At 41.0% G+C, this 17,202-nt stretch overlaps 1 protein-coding gene across 1 annotated transcript in view; it reads left to right on the plus strand.

Moving 5' to 3' along the window:
* Positions 1 to 1,821: 1,821 nt before the first annotated feature.
* The window catches only part of klf7b (Kruppel-like factor 7b), a 59,006-nt gene continuing 43,625 nt past the window's right edge, over positions 1,822 to 17,202 (plus strand). Inside the window, exon 1 of the mRNA XM_044017364.1 lies at positions 1,822 to 2,123. Coding sequence (XP_043873299.1) covers positions 2,022 to 2,123 — 102 coding nt within the window. The 5' untranslated portion in view covers positions 1,822 to 2,021. The remainder of the gene's footprint in view (positions 2,124 to 17,202) is intronic.

Here is a 17,202-nt window from a genome sequence, read left to right on the forward strand (position 1 = left end):
GGAGGTGACAGGCAACTATAGCCAGTATTTTGTATATGTACAGTATATATATGTATTTATATATGTATATATGTATACATAAAGTGACACAAGTTACAATCACCCAGAAATGACACACTGAATTGGCAGTCAATATCGCCAGTGATGAATGAACCCTCAGTGCTGCAGAGATACCTAACTGTGTAAGGTTTTGACACATGAAGTGAATGAGAAAACCTCAAACTGTGCTGCTTTCTTTGTTTTTGGCAACATACGCACTTTTGTACTTTTACCAGTGACTTTTTTGTGTGTTTGCCCATGTTGTGTTTTGTCTGGAAGCACATTGAGTTTGCACCTGTCGTACGAAATGTGCCACATAAATAAACTTCTACGACCAGCATTTGTCAACCACATGAATGTCTTATTGTGTTGTATTGCATCCTGGCAGTGAACAAAGTATCAAGTTTGTGTGTTCCAACTTTTTAACAGATTGGTTGTTAAATAAATAAATAAATAAATAAATAAATAAGCACAGAATCCTTAACAAAAAAGAAGCTATTTGCAAGTTTTAAAGTGGCCGCAGTGTTAACATCTTCTATTATTACTTGACTATTCAACAGCAAAGTTCATCATATTATCTAAATCAGTGATCAGTCATACATTTGAAACGTTTTTAAAAGGTTTATATGTTGTTTATTTAAAAAATACATAGAATACATTTATGACATTTAATTTTTTCTGAGTATTTGTTGGGTTACCTATTCAAAATGAAGAAAGTGATATAGAAATGGCAATGAAGATAATCAGAAACACTTTATTATGCACTATTGTGTCACAATTAATATTGTGACACAATAGTTGATATAAAAAGTTAGGGGAAACATGGATGTAAATAGTGCAGTGTGGTTAGCAGTGGTGTGACTTAACTTAAGTACATTTACTTACGTGTACTGCAGTAAAAGTAAAACCTTCCTCTGTTAGTATTCATTTAAGTCAGTGACATTTGGTGAGTGTGAGTACAAGTCTGGAAGATGTTTATTTAACATGTGTCAGTAAAACATTTATGTGGAAAAGAGGGATAAATGCTCCTAAAGTGAACAGGTGGGTGTATGGAGCTCTTCTCTTCTCTGTGCACTCATCACCACATGGAAACCACATGGAGGAGTCTCTGCTGTGAAGCTGTCACATGTCAGAAAAAAAAACAAAAAACAAAAAAAAACATGAACGCAGCAGCTCAACTCCTCTCCAACATCAGCTGCTTGTGATGTTTGGATGATTCTTTGTGATGATAGTTTATGTCCCTTTTTGTCGCTTCCTGGCAGCAGCCGTGGAAGCGGTGACGGCGGCAGCAGCTCGCTGAGTCCGTCCTCTCTGCCCGTGCATCTTAGACTGAGTGAAGGAGGAATGCTGCTGCTTTTATATAGGCCTCTAAAAATAACTCACCCCTCTCTGCCATCTATGGGCCGGACTGACAGCCTCCTGCAGCCAATAGCACGCCTATGTCCCTGAAGGCTCCACCCACTTTCTCTGTCACAACGCCTCCCTAATTGGATCCCAGTGACATCATCAACCCTATTTACCTTATTAGGTCACGCACGAAATTGACTGACAGGTAGCTCCTCCCCTTCTTCCCTCCCCTCTCGCGCCGGTCGCCTGGATTGCAGCGGGGTCCAGTCTGCTGCTGGAGGAGCAAACCTGGCAACCTGGCAGCTCGTACGGAGACCGATTGGCAATCTGGCAATGCGGAAATAGACCTGGCAGCCCAGAGCGCGGAGTGAGGAGAGAAGCGTGACAGTGAGGAGCAGAGAGGAGAGGGAAGAGCACTGACAAAACAAAAATAATCAACTCTTTCCTTCCTGTAAGCTCCTTTTTTCCCCCCTCTTTTAAATTAAAGTGCTCAGGTGCGCTCCTCTGCACCAGCTGGGCTTTTCCCAGCTTTTGTTTTTTTAATTAGACAAGTCTGAGAAGAAGGAAGAACAAGTGCGTGTTTGTCGTTTGGATTCTGGACTTCTTTTACTGACTTTTCCTTTTCTGCATCAAACATGGATGTGTTGGCGAATTACAGTATTTTCCAGGAACTCCAACTCGTCCATGACACTGGTTATTTCTCCGCGATGCCTTCCCTGGAGGAGAACTGGCAGCAGGTCAGCGATGATGCGTTTTCTCTTGTTTTTGCGGGGAAATAGAGGGTTGTAGAAACTGTGGCGAGAGGACATGTGTGAGCTGGGTGATGTTTGCTCATGTTGGATGCTTTTGTTTTTTGGGTGTGTTTTTGTTTTGCATGAGTGGAGGCTCCGCGCAGCAGCCCCGTGCAGTTGCGTTTTTTTTTTTTCCCCTCTCGCTCACATGGAGCACGGCGAGGTCCGCTGACAGGAGAAAAGACACACACACACACACAGAGGGAGAGAGAGAGAGAGAGAGAGAGGGAGGGAGGGAGGGAGAGAAGGAGGATACAGACACAGCATTTCGCTCTAATGGCACTAATGGACTAAACGCATTTTAAATGCGTAAAGAAGATTTTTAGATAAAGGGTTCCTAAAAAGCAATTGAAACAACTGCTTCTTAAAACGTGTTTAAAACATTTTTTTTAATTATGAATCTAAAAACAGAAGCGTGAAACTGTGAAAAAAAAAACCCAGGACCATTTCCCCAATCACCAGAGACAATCAATCAACCTCTTAACGCTCATAGTGACATTTTTAAAAACGCTGCTTTATTATAGTTCTTCTTGAAATATGACTTTCCACGTGAATCAATATGAGGCTCCACATTGCCTTTATTTCGTGCTTATTCAACCCTGGCGTTAAAACTGAAAGTTAAACACGATAAAATAGTGTTTCCCATGAAGATTTGAATGAATGAAGTTGAATTTATGTTTATCAGTTTATTTTACTGGCAGTGATTTTTGATGATGTAGGATGTGAGTATTTGGATCCTGGATCGTGATGGTGTCTGTATGTGGCTGGTCTGACACACACACACACACACACACACACACACACACACACACAGGTCTGTGCAGCTATTCTTCTGAGGACACTGCATTGACTGTCATTCATTTGAACAACCTAAACAAACATCCATATCCATATAACCATATCCATAACCAGTTAATATCTAACATTAACCTCATCACAATTCTAATCCTCAGAAATTAGGTTCTGCCTCCTTAAGACCAGGTTGTGGTCTCCATGAAGAAACACACACACACACACACACACACACACACACACACACAGCCACATGGAAGATGGACACATGCTTAATAGAACGTGGCATGTTCTTAAATAATATATCTATATCTGCCACTGTTTGTTTGCAGATAATCCTGCTGAATTATACATTATCACCAACCATAGAAGATTCAGTAACCTCTATGAGACTCTTTCATAAGCATTATATCACAATTAGAAACAAACATTTTGTTTGTATGTCAATTTGTGAGATTACAATGATTCTTTTCTGTACAGTTTTCCTGGTGTTGGATTATTATTAATGCAAAACTTTTTGGTGTTTATTTCCTAGCAGAATTTCGAACGAATTGATTAAAACAATTTGTCTCCAGTTTGTGCTTTAAACTTGACTAATGGAAGCTGTTCTTAGGGAGCAATCTTCAGACACTGTGTGACTGTGAGTGTGTGTTGCAGACCGAGTGGTTTCACTTTTACTTGCTATTAAAAGTCTTCTGTTCCCTGCATGGAATCAAATCTACTCGGACAGTATTGGGCCAGTCCATTGTGTGTTCGCAGAGAGGGGTTATATTGTGTGTATGTTTATTCTTGAGGTCTTGAATGAGACCCAGACTGCATTTCTACCTCCCTGACTGTCTCAGTGACACAAATCCACACTGTCTTGTCCCATTTTTAATCCACACAGAACAGTTTTTTTTTTCTTTTGTGATCATATTGCGTATTGATTGGGAGGTTTCATTAAGTTTTAGATTGTGGTGTGTCGTCTCCTTTTCCCCTGTGTGAGAGAGGCTGGAAAAGATGTTAAAGCTGGTGTGTGGACAGGAATGTGGAACTGGAAAACAGCTCCACTCAGTTTATCCACACTTTTACTCACAGAGAGTTGTTTTTCATTAAACATGAGGACACTGTAAGTTCTCATATGGCATTGCAACAAAAGACCCAAGTGAATAATTGCACCTGTTTTATGTGAGTTGCTATCATGACACATGGGCAGTCTGAGAGAGTTTTTGTGTATTTGCTCCCCATCAGTTGTCACCCTGGCAACAACTAGAAGCAATTAATAGTAATTGGAAATAACTGAAGACATTTTTGGCCTGGGTGCTATTACATTTTAACACATTTTAATTGGTTACTACCAGCAACCATGATGAAAATACACATTGCTGTATATCCAGTTCATAGACTAGTCCAAGACATTTTTAGCCATTTTTAGCACAGATATTTAAGGCCAGGGAAGCTGCAAGCAGAGCTACATACAGGTTTCATTTCACCTACGTAACGTATCATGTTAACAGTAACAGCCTGGTCTAACGTATGTGTTGATTAGTGTCTCTCTAATTAGATTAGATCTGAGATTAAAGTAATATATTTTCTCATTAGGCGACAATATTCTTGTAAAATACTTTGTAGATGCATCCCATCACATTTTTCCAGCTATGTTATTTCAGGTAGATACAGGCTAATATACAGTAGGTCCTCTTTCACAGCAGACATTTTGACAGGTGTAAATAATCAAATGAAGTGCACGCTGGTTCACTGTCACACTGTCCTGACTTATAACGCGTGGACTGAACTGAGCCATGGTGAAGATTATCAGCGACACCTGTGCTTTTCCTGCTAAGTGTCAAAACGTCTGCAGTGATAAAGGCCTACTGTGAATGGAAGTGGCCAGAGACGCAGGAGGATGTGTTAGTAAATGTATACGCACTTGTGGGGACAGCCACGGGGAGCAGAGAGAAAAACACTCACTCACACTGAGACCATGTGGGCACAGTCATATTTTTCTCACTCTTGTGTCTTCTGTCTCCCTCCATTCCCCTCATTCACTCATCACTCTCTCTCTCTCTCTCTCTCTCTCTCTCACACACACACACACACACAGAAACACACACACACACACACAGGCTGGCATGCACTAATGGAAAGCTATGGTCTGGCAGGACTCATCTCGCCACTTTCGACAGTAATTGGCTGTTTGCTGTCAGACTGACAGAGAAAAACACACACACACACAAACACATATATTTTCCTTTCTGTCCTGACATCATGCTCCTGGTCTTTGGTCTTTTCTGGTACAGGCTTCTTTTATCAAGTTCTTTACATCATGGCTTAACATGTGCAACCTTGCCCCCCACCCCCACCCTCTCTCATTCCTTCCTTCCTTCCTTCCTTCCTTCTCTCTCTCACCTGACTATATCATTTTAGCCTCGTTGCCTCTGACAGTATGAGCCCATGTTGTGCATATAATTGCTGCATCCTCACAGGCTTATGGTGATTTGAAAGGCTTTATATGGGTGTAAGTGTGTCTGGAGTGGAGTCCACCCAGGAAGGCTTTCCAATTACATGTTATCCCTTTATTTCAAACTGTAGTCATGGAAAAGTCAGTCTATGTAAATTGTTTTTGGTTAAAAAGGATGAAGGAGAAGGATGATTAAGGCGAACATTTAAGCAGAGATTAAACTGGCAAACTCTTTTTCTCTCCTCTTAATTTACATGCTCTGTGTGTCTGTAGTTGTTTTCCGGCTGATGGATTTATTTGCTGTGGTGTTGTTACAGCTCTGTGGTGGAGCAGCCAGCTCTGCAACCTATACAGCCCTGCATTTTTCTCAAGAGGGCATTTTGTCAGTGTTATATCTGCTGCAGCCCTTGATTGCAATAGTGGAGAATCAAGCATTCCATCTATTTCTGTCCAATCCTTCGTGTTTCCAACAAAAGACGAGCTGACAATCTGAACAATCGCTGCCATTTTTCCACAGAATAAAATCATCCAGTTAACCGCTGTTGAATGCTGAAGTCTGTATATCCATCGCAAAAAGCTCTGACATTTCAAGTCTCGCTGTTCTCCTGTATTTAAAAAGAACTGTCAATATCACATCGACAGTTCCACATGCTGAGAGCAAGTACCGCACCGTAGACTTAACAATTATATATCAGGCACATTTTTATGCACCAGAAAATGTAAATGTCTCATTCATTCATTCATCGATTGATGACTTAAAACAAATATAATAACTCAAATGATCAAAAAGCTTTTAGGGCTCTGTGATAGACTGGTGAGCAGCTCCTCTGTAATGGATGGGTGAATGGAAAAACATTTTTCTTTCTTTTCTTGATTACTTTTCTTTTTTTAAACAATACCCGCCTCCTCTTTCAATGGTGATCATAATGGATCCTTTGGTAACGTGAATAACCCCCTGAATCGAGCATTTAGAAAAGTGGGTTTTCAACTTTTTTTCTCTCTCTTTTTTCTCATTGTGTTCCTCTCTCTCTCGCTCCCCCCTCCCCACCGCGTGACACTAGCCCAGGGAAGTTTGACAAGATAATAAATTGCTATGCATGCTGCAGTTTTTTATGTTTCACGACCCAGTAACTCTGGACGGCAGTGGTGTGGCAGTGAGGGAACAAGTGAAAGAAGGAATGAGAGCGAACGAAAACAGAAAAACCAGAAGATCTAACAAATGAGCGAAGATGAACAAACACATGTGTAAGTTAGTCAGGAAAGGGGAGACCTTTCCCCCCCCATCCTTTCTTACTCCATCCTCCTTTTGTCTGTCTTTCCATTCATCCTGTGTCACTCACAGACATGCGTGCGCGCGCACACACACACACACACACACACACACACACACACACACAGTTATGTAATTGTCTGCGGAGCACAGCTGCTTCCTCATAGTCATAGCAGATGAAAAAATAGGAAGAGAAGAGAGGAAACAAAGGAATGGAGAGATAAGGAGGAAACAGAGCAACATAAAACTGAATTAATTCTATTTTTCCTCCAGTTGTATGTCAGCAATACAACATATTTGTGTTTATACTTCAGTTCATTCAATTGCATCGAGTAGAAACTAAATTCAAAACTAGTTTGTGAATCATGGTGACTCTTGGACTGTGACGGCACTTTTTCTCTAAAATGAAATCTCTTCACCGTTGTTGTCTAAATAACCTACTATGGAATGACATTTAGGAAGGGAACTGGTTTTGTACCTCACAGCTGCTTGTAATTTCTGTCAGAACTGAAGCCCTTAAGCTCCGGTCGATCAGCAGAACTGTCGTGGGTATTTAGACGTAAGTCTGCCCTGTGATTGACCGGTGACCAGTCCAGGGGGAGCCACAGTTTGTCCACTGCATGTAGTGACTGACTGCAGGCCCCTTTGACCCAGAAAACGATATCATTTAGAAAGACGGGATGAATGGAAAGTCTAAAATTTAGGTTTTATGTGGTGCCATTTTAGCATTTTTGTGTTTAGGAGGTATTTGCATTTGCATTTATTAACCATAAATGAGAAACACGGAAGAATAATAAGTTTAAAAACCTAAACTTTTTAAAGTGTGGAAACTGGTGCCAGCCCTCTCCTCAATATAAGCCATTCTAATCACTGTATTCATCCTTTTTCTATTTTTTATCATGGACTCAAACGCACAGTTATTGTCTTTGACCCATAATTTGAAATCACTCGAGTCAGACGCAGACACACGCAGACATGCCCGAGAACCCATAATTCAGTAAGTGAATAAGGCAGTCAGTCTACGGCGACGGAGATTAGATAAGAAAGTGAGCAGTCAGACTAACATGGCAGGAAAGCAGAACAAATGAACTGCACTTGTGATGGAGAGAGCTTATACTGTGAAAGCCATAGGCCTGATCTTTCAAGATGAGTGCTTTTCTATGGAGGGCAGTGCTCCAGCACTATTCACCATGAAGCACGATTACTACAGTTTACGAGGAGGATTACCCATTCATCTCTTCATGCTTCACGTACACTGGGAAAATCAACTACATTGTAGTGATCATATGGTACATTATGTGTTCCATATATTGTTTATAATGACATCGTTCTAAGCAACAAACTGACATGTAAGGTAATGAGTATTAAGGGCCTTGATTAATAATCTCTGTGTAGGAGGTGAAGTTAACAGTTGTGTAGACTGCAAGCAGGAGACAAGCGAACTCACCGCGACTCCGGAGACGCCTAATATTCTTCTCCGTTAATAACGTAGTGCATCCTAAGAGAGTCATGGATGGATTTGAAAAAATACATTTAGATAATTCTGGTGCTAATTGTTTTTCCATGTACTGCGGAAGAACACCAGTTTTTTTGTTGTTTTTTTTCCAGTAGGCTGAGGGTAGGCTTTATTTTTGTAGAATCAGCGCTGAGATGGAAAACCTGACGGTCATCTGCACTTAACATTAAGCTTAAAAAGCTTAAAAAAAACTGGAAAACACAAGTCAGAGTGCTCGTTTCAGTTCTGCCTGTATTTACATGTGTGTGGTAAAAACACAAACCTATGGGAATTGTTGTTTTTTTTATTTACAGTAGCTGATACTAGATTCTTAATGAATAATGGAAAGAGGCATTAGTCTCAGTCATAATGAACTTTGTTTTGGATGCTTAGTTCTTCTGGACACTTGTGAACAACATTGTGGAGCTTTCAGATTTCACCCAAAGCAACATTTGGGGTTACTAATGCATATCACTTGCATGACTAACATTGAAATATTCATCTGTTTGCTTTCAGAAAAGAGGAGAAGCAATATCTTTTCACCTAATCTGTCCAATGATTGGCCTTAGACCGATGGAAAGTTTTGTCTTCAAATTAATTGTCTGATGTTTAGTCAACATGCACCATAACATCGATAACTTAAGAAGGCATTAAGATCTGTAAGGACCAATATACAGAATAAACTGTTGTTTAAGACCAACACCTGCATATAGCAGATATCATAATATAATTAAGGTTTACAGGATACACATTTTGTTCTAATATCGACTTGGTAACATATCGGCGTCCTTCCTCGTGCAATACGAGAATCGTTACGCCATGGCAAATATTGATATTTTAATTAACAAATAAAGGCGCTTTTAAATAAACAGTCCCTGCCAGTTCCATTCACCAGGCTTTGCCACCTGGTGTCTCCTCGCAGCAGCGCTGCACGTTGTTCTGTCCTGCGCTTTTTACTTTTCACGCATGTTTTGTGTTCTTCAGTTAGAGAGATATCATGTTGTATCTCTGTATGATTGTCTTGCAACATATTGATTGTCACAGAAACGCTGTATCGTGATATTATTGCTATTGTGGACCATGTATTGCGTATTATATCGTATTGTGAGACAATGTGATTCCCACCTCTGCTGGCCACACACACAAACACACACACACACACACACACACACACACACACACAGGTGAGCTGTATGGTGTTTGTGTCTCTACATCCTGCTGAGCCAGTGTTTGCAGACCGATTGGCTCAGTGATAAAGCCCTGTGACCTGGCGTCCGTCCCAGCTCTCTGTCTGTATGTCTGTATTTCTGTCTGTCTCCCCCTCCCTCCAACAGTCTCCTCCTAACATCCTTCTGTTCATGCTTATTTTGAATTTGCACATTTAAAAACAGAATAAATTTTTTTTTTAAAAAAGCCCAACGACAACCAAGCAACCACTGGGTTATTTTTCACTTTTTTTGCTTATGGTCTGAGGTTAAGTTGATGTTTCAGCAAAGAGAGGGTGCAGTAAACGCTGATGGAAACATATTTTCCAAGTAAACAATGACATTGTGGGGCATCGCTTCCTCTTTCCTTTCTTTTTCTTCATCTTTATTATTGCCAGACTGGAAAAAAGGGTGGCACTGATTTGGTGTTTTCTCTCTTTTCTTTTTTGTTTGCAGGAGGAAGCATGAACAACAAAAAAATACCAACAATGAAATGCCTGCAGTTTTTTATCATTATTATTATTATTATTATTTACATATCTTTAACAGCAACTTTGGATAGGAAAATGACAGTGATTCAAACTTTATTCGTCAAAGTTGTTGTGGACATGTGGACGTCTTTCAAAAGCTGAGCCTCTTCCTGGCTCTTCAGTTTGGTTACTGCTTTGCTGAAACACTCACGCGCACCATTGTGTGTGTTTTGCTAATGACATCATTCATAGTGTGCAAGAGGATGTTGACAGTGGCAAAGGAAGTGTGTGTGTTTGTGTGTGTGTGTGTGTGTTCTTGCTAGCCAAGGCCTACAGTTGGCAGTACAACATTCAGGATCTAACAGGCTCACAATTGCAGCTGCTTTCACTCCGTAGTCTGTAGTAGACTATTGTATGCAATTATACATTATATTTTATATAAGTAATATGTAAGTGTTTCAGCGGCACAAATGTTAATTTTAACTCTAAAAGGTTATCGCAATAACTTCCAACCACCGTATCCCTTAATATGAAAACAGCTCGTTTCATGTCTTGTTTTTTTGCACTGAAATAAATGATTGTTTGAACCTGCAATAATGTAATACACAAAGCATTCATTTATTTGAAAATGTTATTTATTTTCAGTTTTTTTTTTATTTCATGCGAGGAATAGTGAAGAATAGTAGACAATTAACTGATGCAGTTAAAATGACAACTTTCATGAGCCCTGGCATATTTAGTCACATCAGTACTCATAAATGGGAAACCTTTTTTTCCGATCCAGGGCTGTTTCAAATTTTATAGCATCCTTCAAGGGCCTCACTAAATTATTGAACACACACACCGTATATCACACTAACCTCTCTAACGCTATGGCTGCTCTCTACTTCTGTAGAGTTTGTCTCAAACGGAGATAAAAATGTCAGCACGTGTCTCCTCAACATGGGAGAATCCTCAGGAACGTACTGTACAGTTTGAAGAACTCAAGCAGAGGAGGCTCCTCCCTACTGAAATAAGATGATGTTGTATTATAGTGTCTTTTTTAATGAAAGCAACTCCTGCTGCTGGGTTTCATCAGGGATGCCACAATGTTTCAGGGCATTTGAGCTTGAATACCGTGTCTGTGCGTATAGGTGCACACCATGTCTGTGCTCAGGCAGAACAAGAGACCGAGTTACGCTGATGACAGAGTGCGTCAGGCGCTCGTGTACGCATTTATGTATGCATGATTGGTGTGTATGTGTGTGTGTGTGTGTGTGTGTGTGCAGCCTAGGACACAGTAAATGGGTCAGATGCAGTGGAGGAAGATGACCTTGGGAATTTGTCCTGTTTTTCCTCACAAGTCGGTGAGACAGGAAAAAAGAGAGAGAGCGAGAACGAGGTGGAGAGACAGAGAATGGAGATTCAACAAAGTCGACCACATTCATCACCACAACATCTAAAACACCAATTAAGCGTCGACATATTTACCTCAACTGGAGCCAAGGAAAATGTGTGAAACAAAACCAGAGCTAAAGTACAGTATGTGTTTAGAGTGACGACATAGACCTCACATGTTCACAGCTCCTCTTTTTGATATCGTCACAACAATATATGTTTGAAATATTCACACACACACACACATATGTAAAGCAGCTGCGGGGTCAGCAAAGGTAAATGTCTGAGTCACTAACTGAATCCACATTATGTCATTACCACCAATGATTTTCCTACCACGGTGGCTTGAAGTGAAAAATAAAACCACGTCTTCACATATCCATAATTGATGTTAGAGTTTTGGCTTCTCCAACATTTGTCATAATTGCGTTTTACACAAGTATTTCTAAATCAGGCCATTTGTGCTGCTTTGTACGGACAAATAGTTGTGATGTCTGGCCCAGCAGTGCCATGTCTGCTAAACTGGAATATGTGGGTCGTCAGCTATTTTAATCCACAATGTCGCCTGGAATACCTTAGGGAATAGACAAGTGCTGCAGCGTGTGCGTTTGTGTTTTCGTGTCTGTATGTAGGGAGGTGTACATGTACTCGGGGAAAAAAAAAGAAAAAGAAAACCAAAGACAAAAAGACGGCGTATGTAAAGAATGAAAGAAAAAGTGTGTCACAATGCTGCAATTGCAGGTTTTTGCAGCTTGATATTTCACGTCGCCGCCTCACGAGCAGACATTCGTCTTCATATTAACATTGTAACTGGGTTGTTTTTATCACTATACGACAACACAAATAACATATATGGGAGTATTGAGGATACATTTTTGTCTCCTTGTCTGAATATAGTTTCCCTTATGTTTTATTTGCAAAAAAATATTACTTCATGAATTAAATGGTCATCAGATTAGTTAATAATTTAAACGATAACACAAGTTGCATACCTGCATGCATAGACTGTATATGGCACCATGTCATGACATAGACTTCCATTCAAACAGAGTTCTATTTGCAACCAAAGGAAGCGCCCCCTGGTGGCTAACCTGGGCCGTGTGTGTGTGTGTGTGTGTGTGTGTGTGTGTGTGTGTGTGTGTGTGTGTGTGTGTGTGTGTGTGTGTGTGTGTGTGTGTGTGTGTGTGTGTGTGTGTGTGTGTGTGTGTGTGTGTGTGTGTGTGTGTGTGTGTGTGTGTGTGTGTGTGTGTGTGTGTGTGTGTGTGTGTGTGTGTGTGTGTGTGTGTGTGTACTTGTATTTGTTGCCTCTTCGTGATCTTTCCTGGCATAAACACTGACCTTGTCAGGACCAGTAGTCTGGGACTGGTTAGGTTTAGAGCGGAAGTGTAAATTGTGCTTAGGTCATAAGGTTAGGCACTAACTGGTTATGGTTATTGTTCGGGATAACATGTTGTTAACGCTGTCCAACTGAATGGAAGTCCGTGCAGTGTCCTGAGAGGAAGAGTTTTGAGAGTGTGTGTGTGTCGGTGGAGGAGGGGCAAGATCTGAATTATTTAAGGGTGAACTGCAGGACAAAGCATAGTGGAGGAAGAGAGGGTGTTTCTCTTTTAGCCGCAAGACAACTTTTTATTGCAGGGGAGGCTTCATTGAGCCAAACACACATTATACACACACACACACACACAAGCAGAGGGAGGCATCTATGACTCATGTGTCCACCTGTTTTGCTTTCCAGCAAAACGAAAACCTCTGGAGGTGAGAGAGAGAGAGAGAGACAGAGAGGAGAGAGAGACAGGGTGTGTGTGAGAGAGAGAGAGCAAGAGAGAGAGTGTGAGAGAGAGAGAGAGAGAGAGAGAGAGAGAGAGAGAGAGAGAGAGAGAGAGAAGAGAGAGAGAGAGAGAGAGAGAAAAGGTGTGATGACAGGAGACACTTCCCTGGAGAGTCTCTCTCTCTCTCTCTCTCTCTCTCTCTCTCTCTCCCTCACACACACACACACAAACAGAGACACACTTACGTGTAATCTTGTACAACCCTCCTTTTGGAGACTGTCCTCTGCCTACAGTAAATCCCTTCAGTAATAACAGCGCATTTGCACACTTTTATCAAAAATAATTAAGTTTTCTTTTGTTTTTGTTCTTTAGAGGAAGATTTGTGACAAACCAGCAGTCGAAATTTACTTTAGGTTATTTTCCACTTTAGGAGATAAAACGTTCCCAGACACATTCACTGTTTATTTGCATTTTTGTTCATTTAACAAAACACAGTGTTAGATAAGACTTAACAAGCCTCCTCCCTCCTTGTGAAGAAGCATAACAACTTCAGGCTTTTCCACATTAAAACTGGCAGGAGGTTTGAATGGATTGGTTCAGTGAAGATGTGAATCATGTGCTTTTGCCTCCCACACTCACCAGATTTTGAAGCAACTGAAAACATGTGAGATTGTCTTGGAGACACATTTGTTGTTAAGCAAAACTAATGAGGGACATATTTTATTAATTCTATCTTAACATATTGAACTCTTGGCTTTAAACTTGCTTGTATGAAGGAAAGACACACTTGCTGCCAATCCCTGTCACTTCATTAGGGACACACTGGCAGGCAGGTGTCGTGTATAAGGAAATCTGCATTCATTTGTGTATTCTAGGTCAAGACTCGTACAAAAAGGTATAGTTCAGTGTGTCTGACCTTGCAGTCATGTGACTGACATGTATTCAATTATTCAGTGTGATAAAGATGTTGGTTTTAGGAGCCTGGTGGTGTTTTTTATTACGTGTTTCCTCTTCTGGATGTTGTTTCTGAAAAGTACAGTTAATGCTTTGATGAAGTTTGTGGAACCAATGATAACACACACACGCACACACTTAATTTCTGAAATGGTTTTACATTGTATTGATGATTACATGTTACTGTGCAAGACATAATAACTCTATTAATCATTCTGATATGAGTTGGCTCTCTTTGATAAATTCTCATTACAGATAATGAAGTGAATGCATTTAAACGAGAGGAACATAAAGGAAGGGATCAGCTGCTGTCGGGACTTAATGGATTGACCCTTTCTCTCTCTCTCTCTCTCTTTCTCTGTGAGTGAGTGAGTGTGTGTGTGTGTGTGTGTGTGATGGGGTGGAAGAGGGGTGATGTGAGGGATGAGGTCATTGTGTGGTGTGAGCATGCGTGACTGTGTGTGTGTGTGTGTGAAACAAAGGCGGATGAGACTGTGTGTGTATAAGTGATGACTTCACTTGTGCATTTACTTAGGATGAATGTTGTACCTCCAACTGTGTGTGTGTGCGTGTGCGGGTCGGTGTGTTTCTGATGTTTTTTGCGGAGATATTTCTCGACAGTAGAGTGAGAATGAGGACATAACTCTCATTCTCAGTGTGTCCTGCACATTTCGCACTCTTTGTCTGTCCAATGCAGATATTTAGGACATTGTCAAGTAAAACAGAATCACAGTTAAAGCCCTCGTTATTAACACCTAGTCACTGACACCTGACCCTGCAGCCAACAAAGACAACAACTGTATGAATCAGAGGTTAGAGAGGGAAGGTGTCAACATAGGGAACAAAGGCAATTTGGTTTTAGATTATGTTTTCATGTGCATAGTGTAATACGAACATGGTTTAAAGCTTCACGGAACGGAAAACAGACTCATTTTCTGTCGCTAGTGGTTTGGTCAGTCCTAAAAATGTGGGTTGTTTTTCTTCGCAGAGCCAGTGTTGTGTTGCGTCACAGAAAGCATTGTTGTGTGAAAAATACAATAGACACATAGCGAACACTGTTCTCTCCACGGGTTTGAATAACACGCTTTCTTTGTGCTGTAAACTGAGAAGTAATTCTTCCATGAAACCTCCTTCCCAGTGGCCACTAGGGTAACTAAGTGAAAGGGAGACTAATGGTGGATCGATATGAACTCACATGTGGTAAAAGTTAAAGCTTTAAAACTTTCCTGAAAAGCTTCATGGACATACCTGTTTCATACAGATCGTATGAATACACAAAGTCAGTATTTAAGCATCTGGCACAGCATGTGTCTGCCTGGTGAAGTTGTGTAATGATGGTCTGAGTCAGAACACATGTATGTTCACACTGAGTGACAAATAAGTGTCCTGTATTTGGCATTTTTATCCATCTGTGCAAATGTCTCGTCCTGGTTTGCCTTAAACTGAGAGAGTGTACATGAGAGCCGTCTGTGAGTGGCTCACAATGAAGATATTGCTTTGTGTTCGCTCCCTCCACTTGGTTCGAGTGTTGATTTAAAGCTCCTCTCGCCGCGTCTCTTTGGTCTGTAAACAACTCGCCGAACAACAGCATCGGCCGGTCAACAGTGTTGTTGACTTGCTGATATACATCAGCGGATCCAGTGCAAACAGCTCTACTTTTAAAAATGAGTTTCTCCGGCTGGAGAAGAGGTTCTGCACAGAACCATATCGATTTATTCTTTCCCCGGGAACACAATCTTTATATTTGTGCAAACTGCAGTGATGGAGTGAAACTCCCACAAAGATGAGAGCAGCAGTTTACACAGATCAATGAATGTGGATAGTGCAGGAGTCTGCAGGGGAAATGATGCATGTGCAGGTGCAATCAGCATGCTAAACCCTTTATACCTGCCTAACCCTCCCTTGATGTGAGTCCCTCTGAACTGTTTCACCTGCTCTTCTTTTGCATCACATTAATCATGTCATTAGTAAGTCACTCGATTAGAGTCAAAGGCCTAACATGGACGATATCCTGATCTAGTCAGGGCCATGTGGTGTGGAGAGGAAGTGCACTTTACCCCGTGAAAGATGGTTTTAAGTTATGACAGAGAAAACACACATAATACTGAGAGAGAGTTGTCGATATGAACTCACGCAGGGTAAAGGCGACAGTCCTCAGCTTCACTGTTACTGCTGCCTGAGTAGAGCATCTAACTCAGAGAGCATCTATCATTTTGTTTGTGTGAGTCGATGTGTATCTGTTTCCTTTTCTGGCATAAATGCTGACCTTGTCAGGACCAGTAGTTCTTATAGAGATGAAAGCCAGCTCCTATAAATAAGCAGAAACCCGTTTCTTTGGTTGGGTTGTCCAAACGACTAGAAGTCAATGCAGTGTCCATAAGAAGCATAGCTGTGCAAACCCGTGTGTCTTTTGTTCTGCCGTCCTTTCTCCTCTCATCTCTCGTCACGTCTTTGTTTCAGTGTTGTTCACGAGGACGACTGCCTTTCCTCAGACCTCTTGTCGCTCAGACCGTAGAAGATTAGCTTGGCACTTAGGACACACACACACACACACACACACACACACACAATATGCACACACTAGGCACAATCCAGCTTCTTAAAACAAGCTGTTAACCCCGTTTATAAGTGCGACCTTTGGATCAGCTGAGTGAAAGTGTTATCCCTGCCGGACGTTTCAATGGTAATCTCTATATCCTGATGAGATTACTCGCAAACACACGCACACACACACACGTACGTTAGAGGACAGAAGTGACAACTATTTAAATTGTCTGTGTTTCTGGGCCACTCGTGTTGCTGGATGTGATGTTTTCTGTTCAAACATCTTGTACTTGTTTCTTTTAAAGCACATTTTCTTTCATGTTTGTTCACTGACAGTAAAGAGCGACTGCAACAACACACGGTCTTTGATTCTTTGGTGCCACCAGTCATAAAAAGTCTATCCATTCCTTTATATACCAACGTTATTTTTAGAGCTATTTTTCTTTAGCTTGTCAACCAAATTGTCACACACTGAAACTCATTTTTTTTTTTTTTACCTTTAAAAGTCTCTCAGAAGTTGGACTGAATCTCTGAAATTATTCTTTGCAAGTTTACAAGGCCACAGCGGGTTTGGTAATAAACACGGGCAAGGTAAAGAAGGTAGGACTGAACCTGGCACAACTTTCTGTGCAGCATTTCATTTTGGGCCCGTCAGATATGTGCAAACACAGTCATGAGTTAGTGTGTGTGTGTGTGTGTGTGTGTGTGC

Source organism: Solea senegalensis, linkage group LG2 (genome assembly GCF_019176455.1).
Source record: "Solea senegalensis isolate Sse05_10M linkage group LG2, IFAPA_SoseM_1, whole genome shotgun sequence".
Lineage (NCBI taxonomy): Eukaryota > Metazoa > Chordata > Actinopteri > Pleuronectiformes > Soleidae > Solea > Solea senegalensis.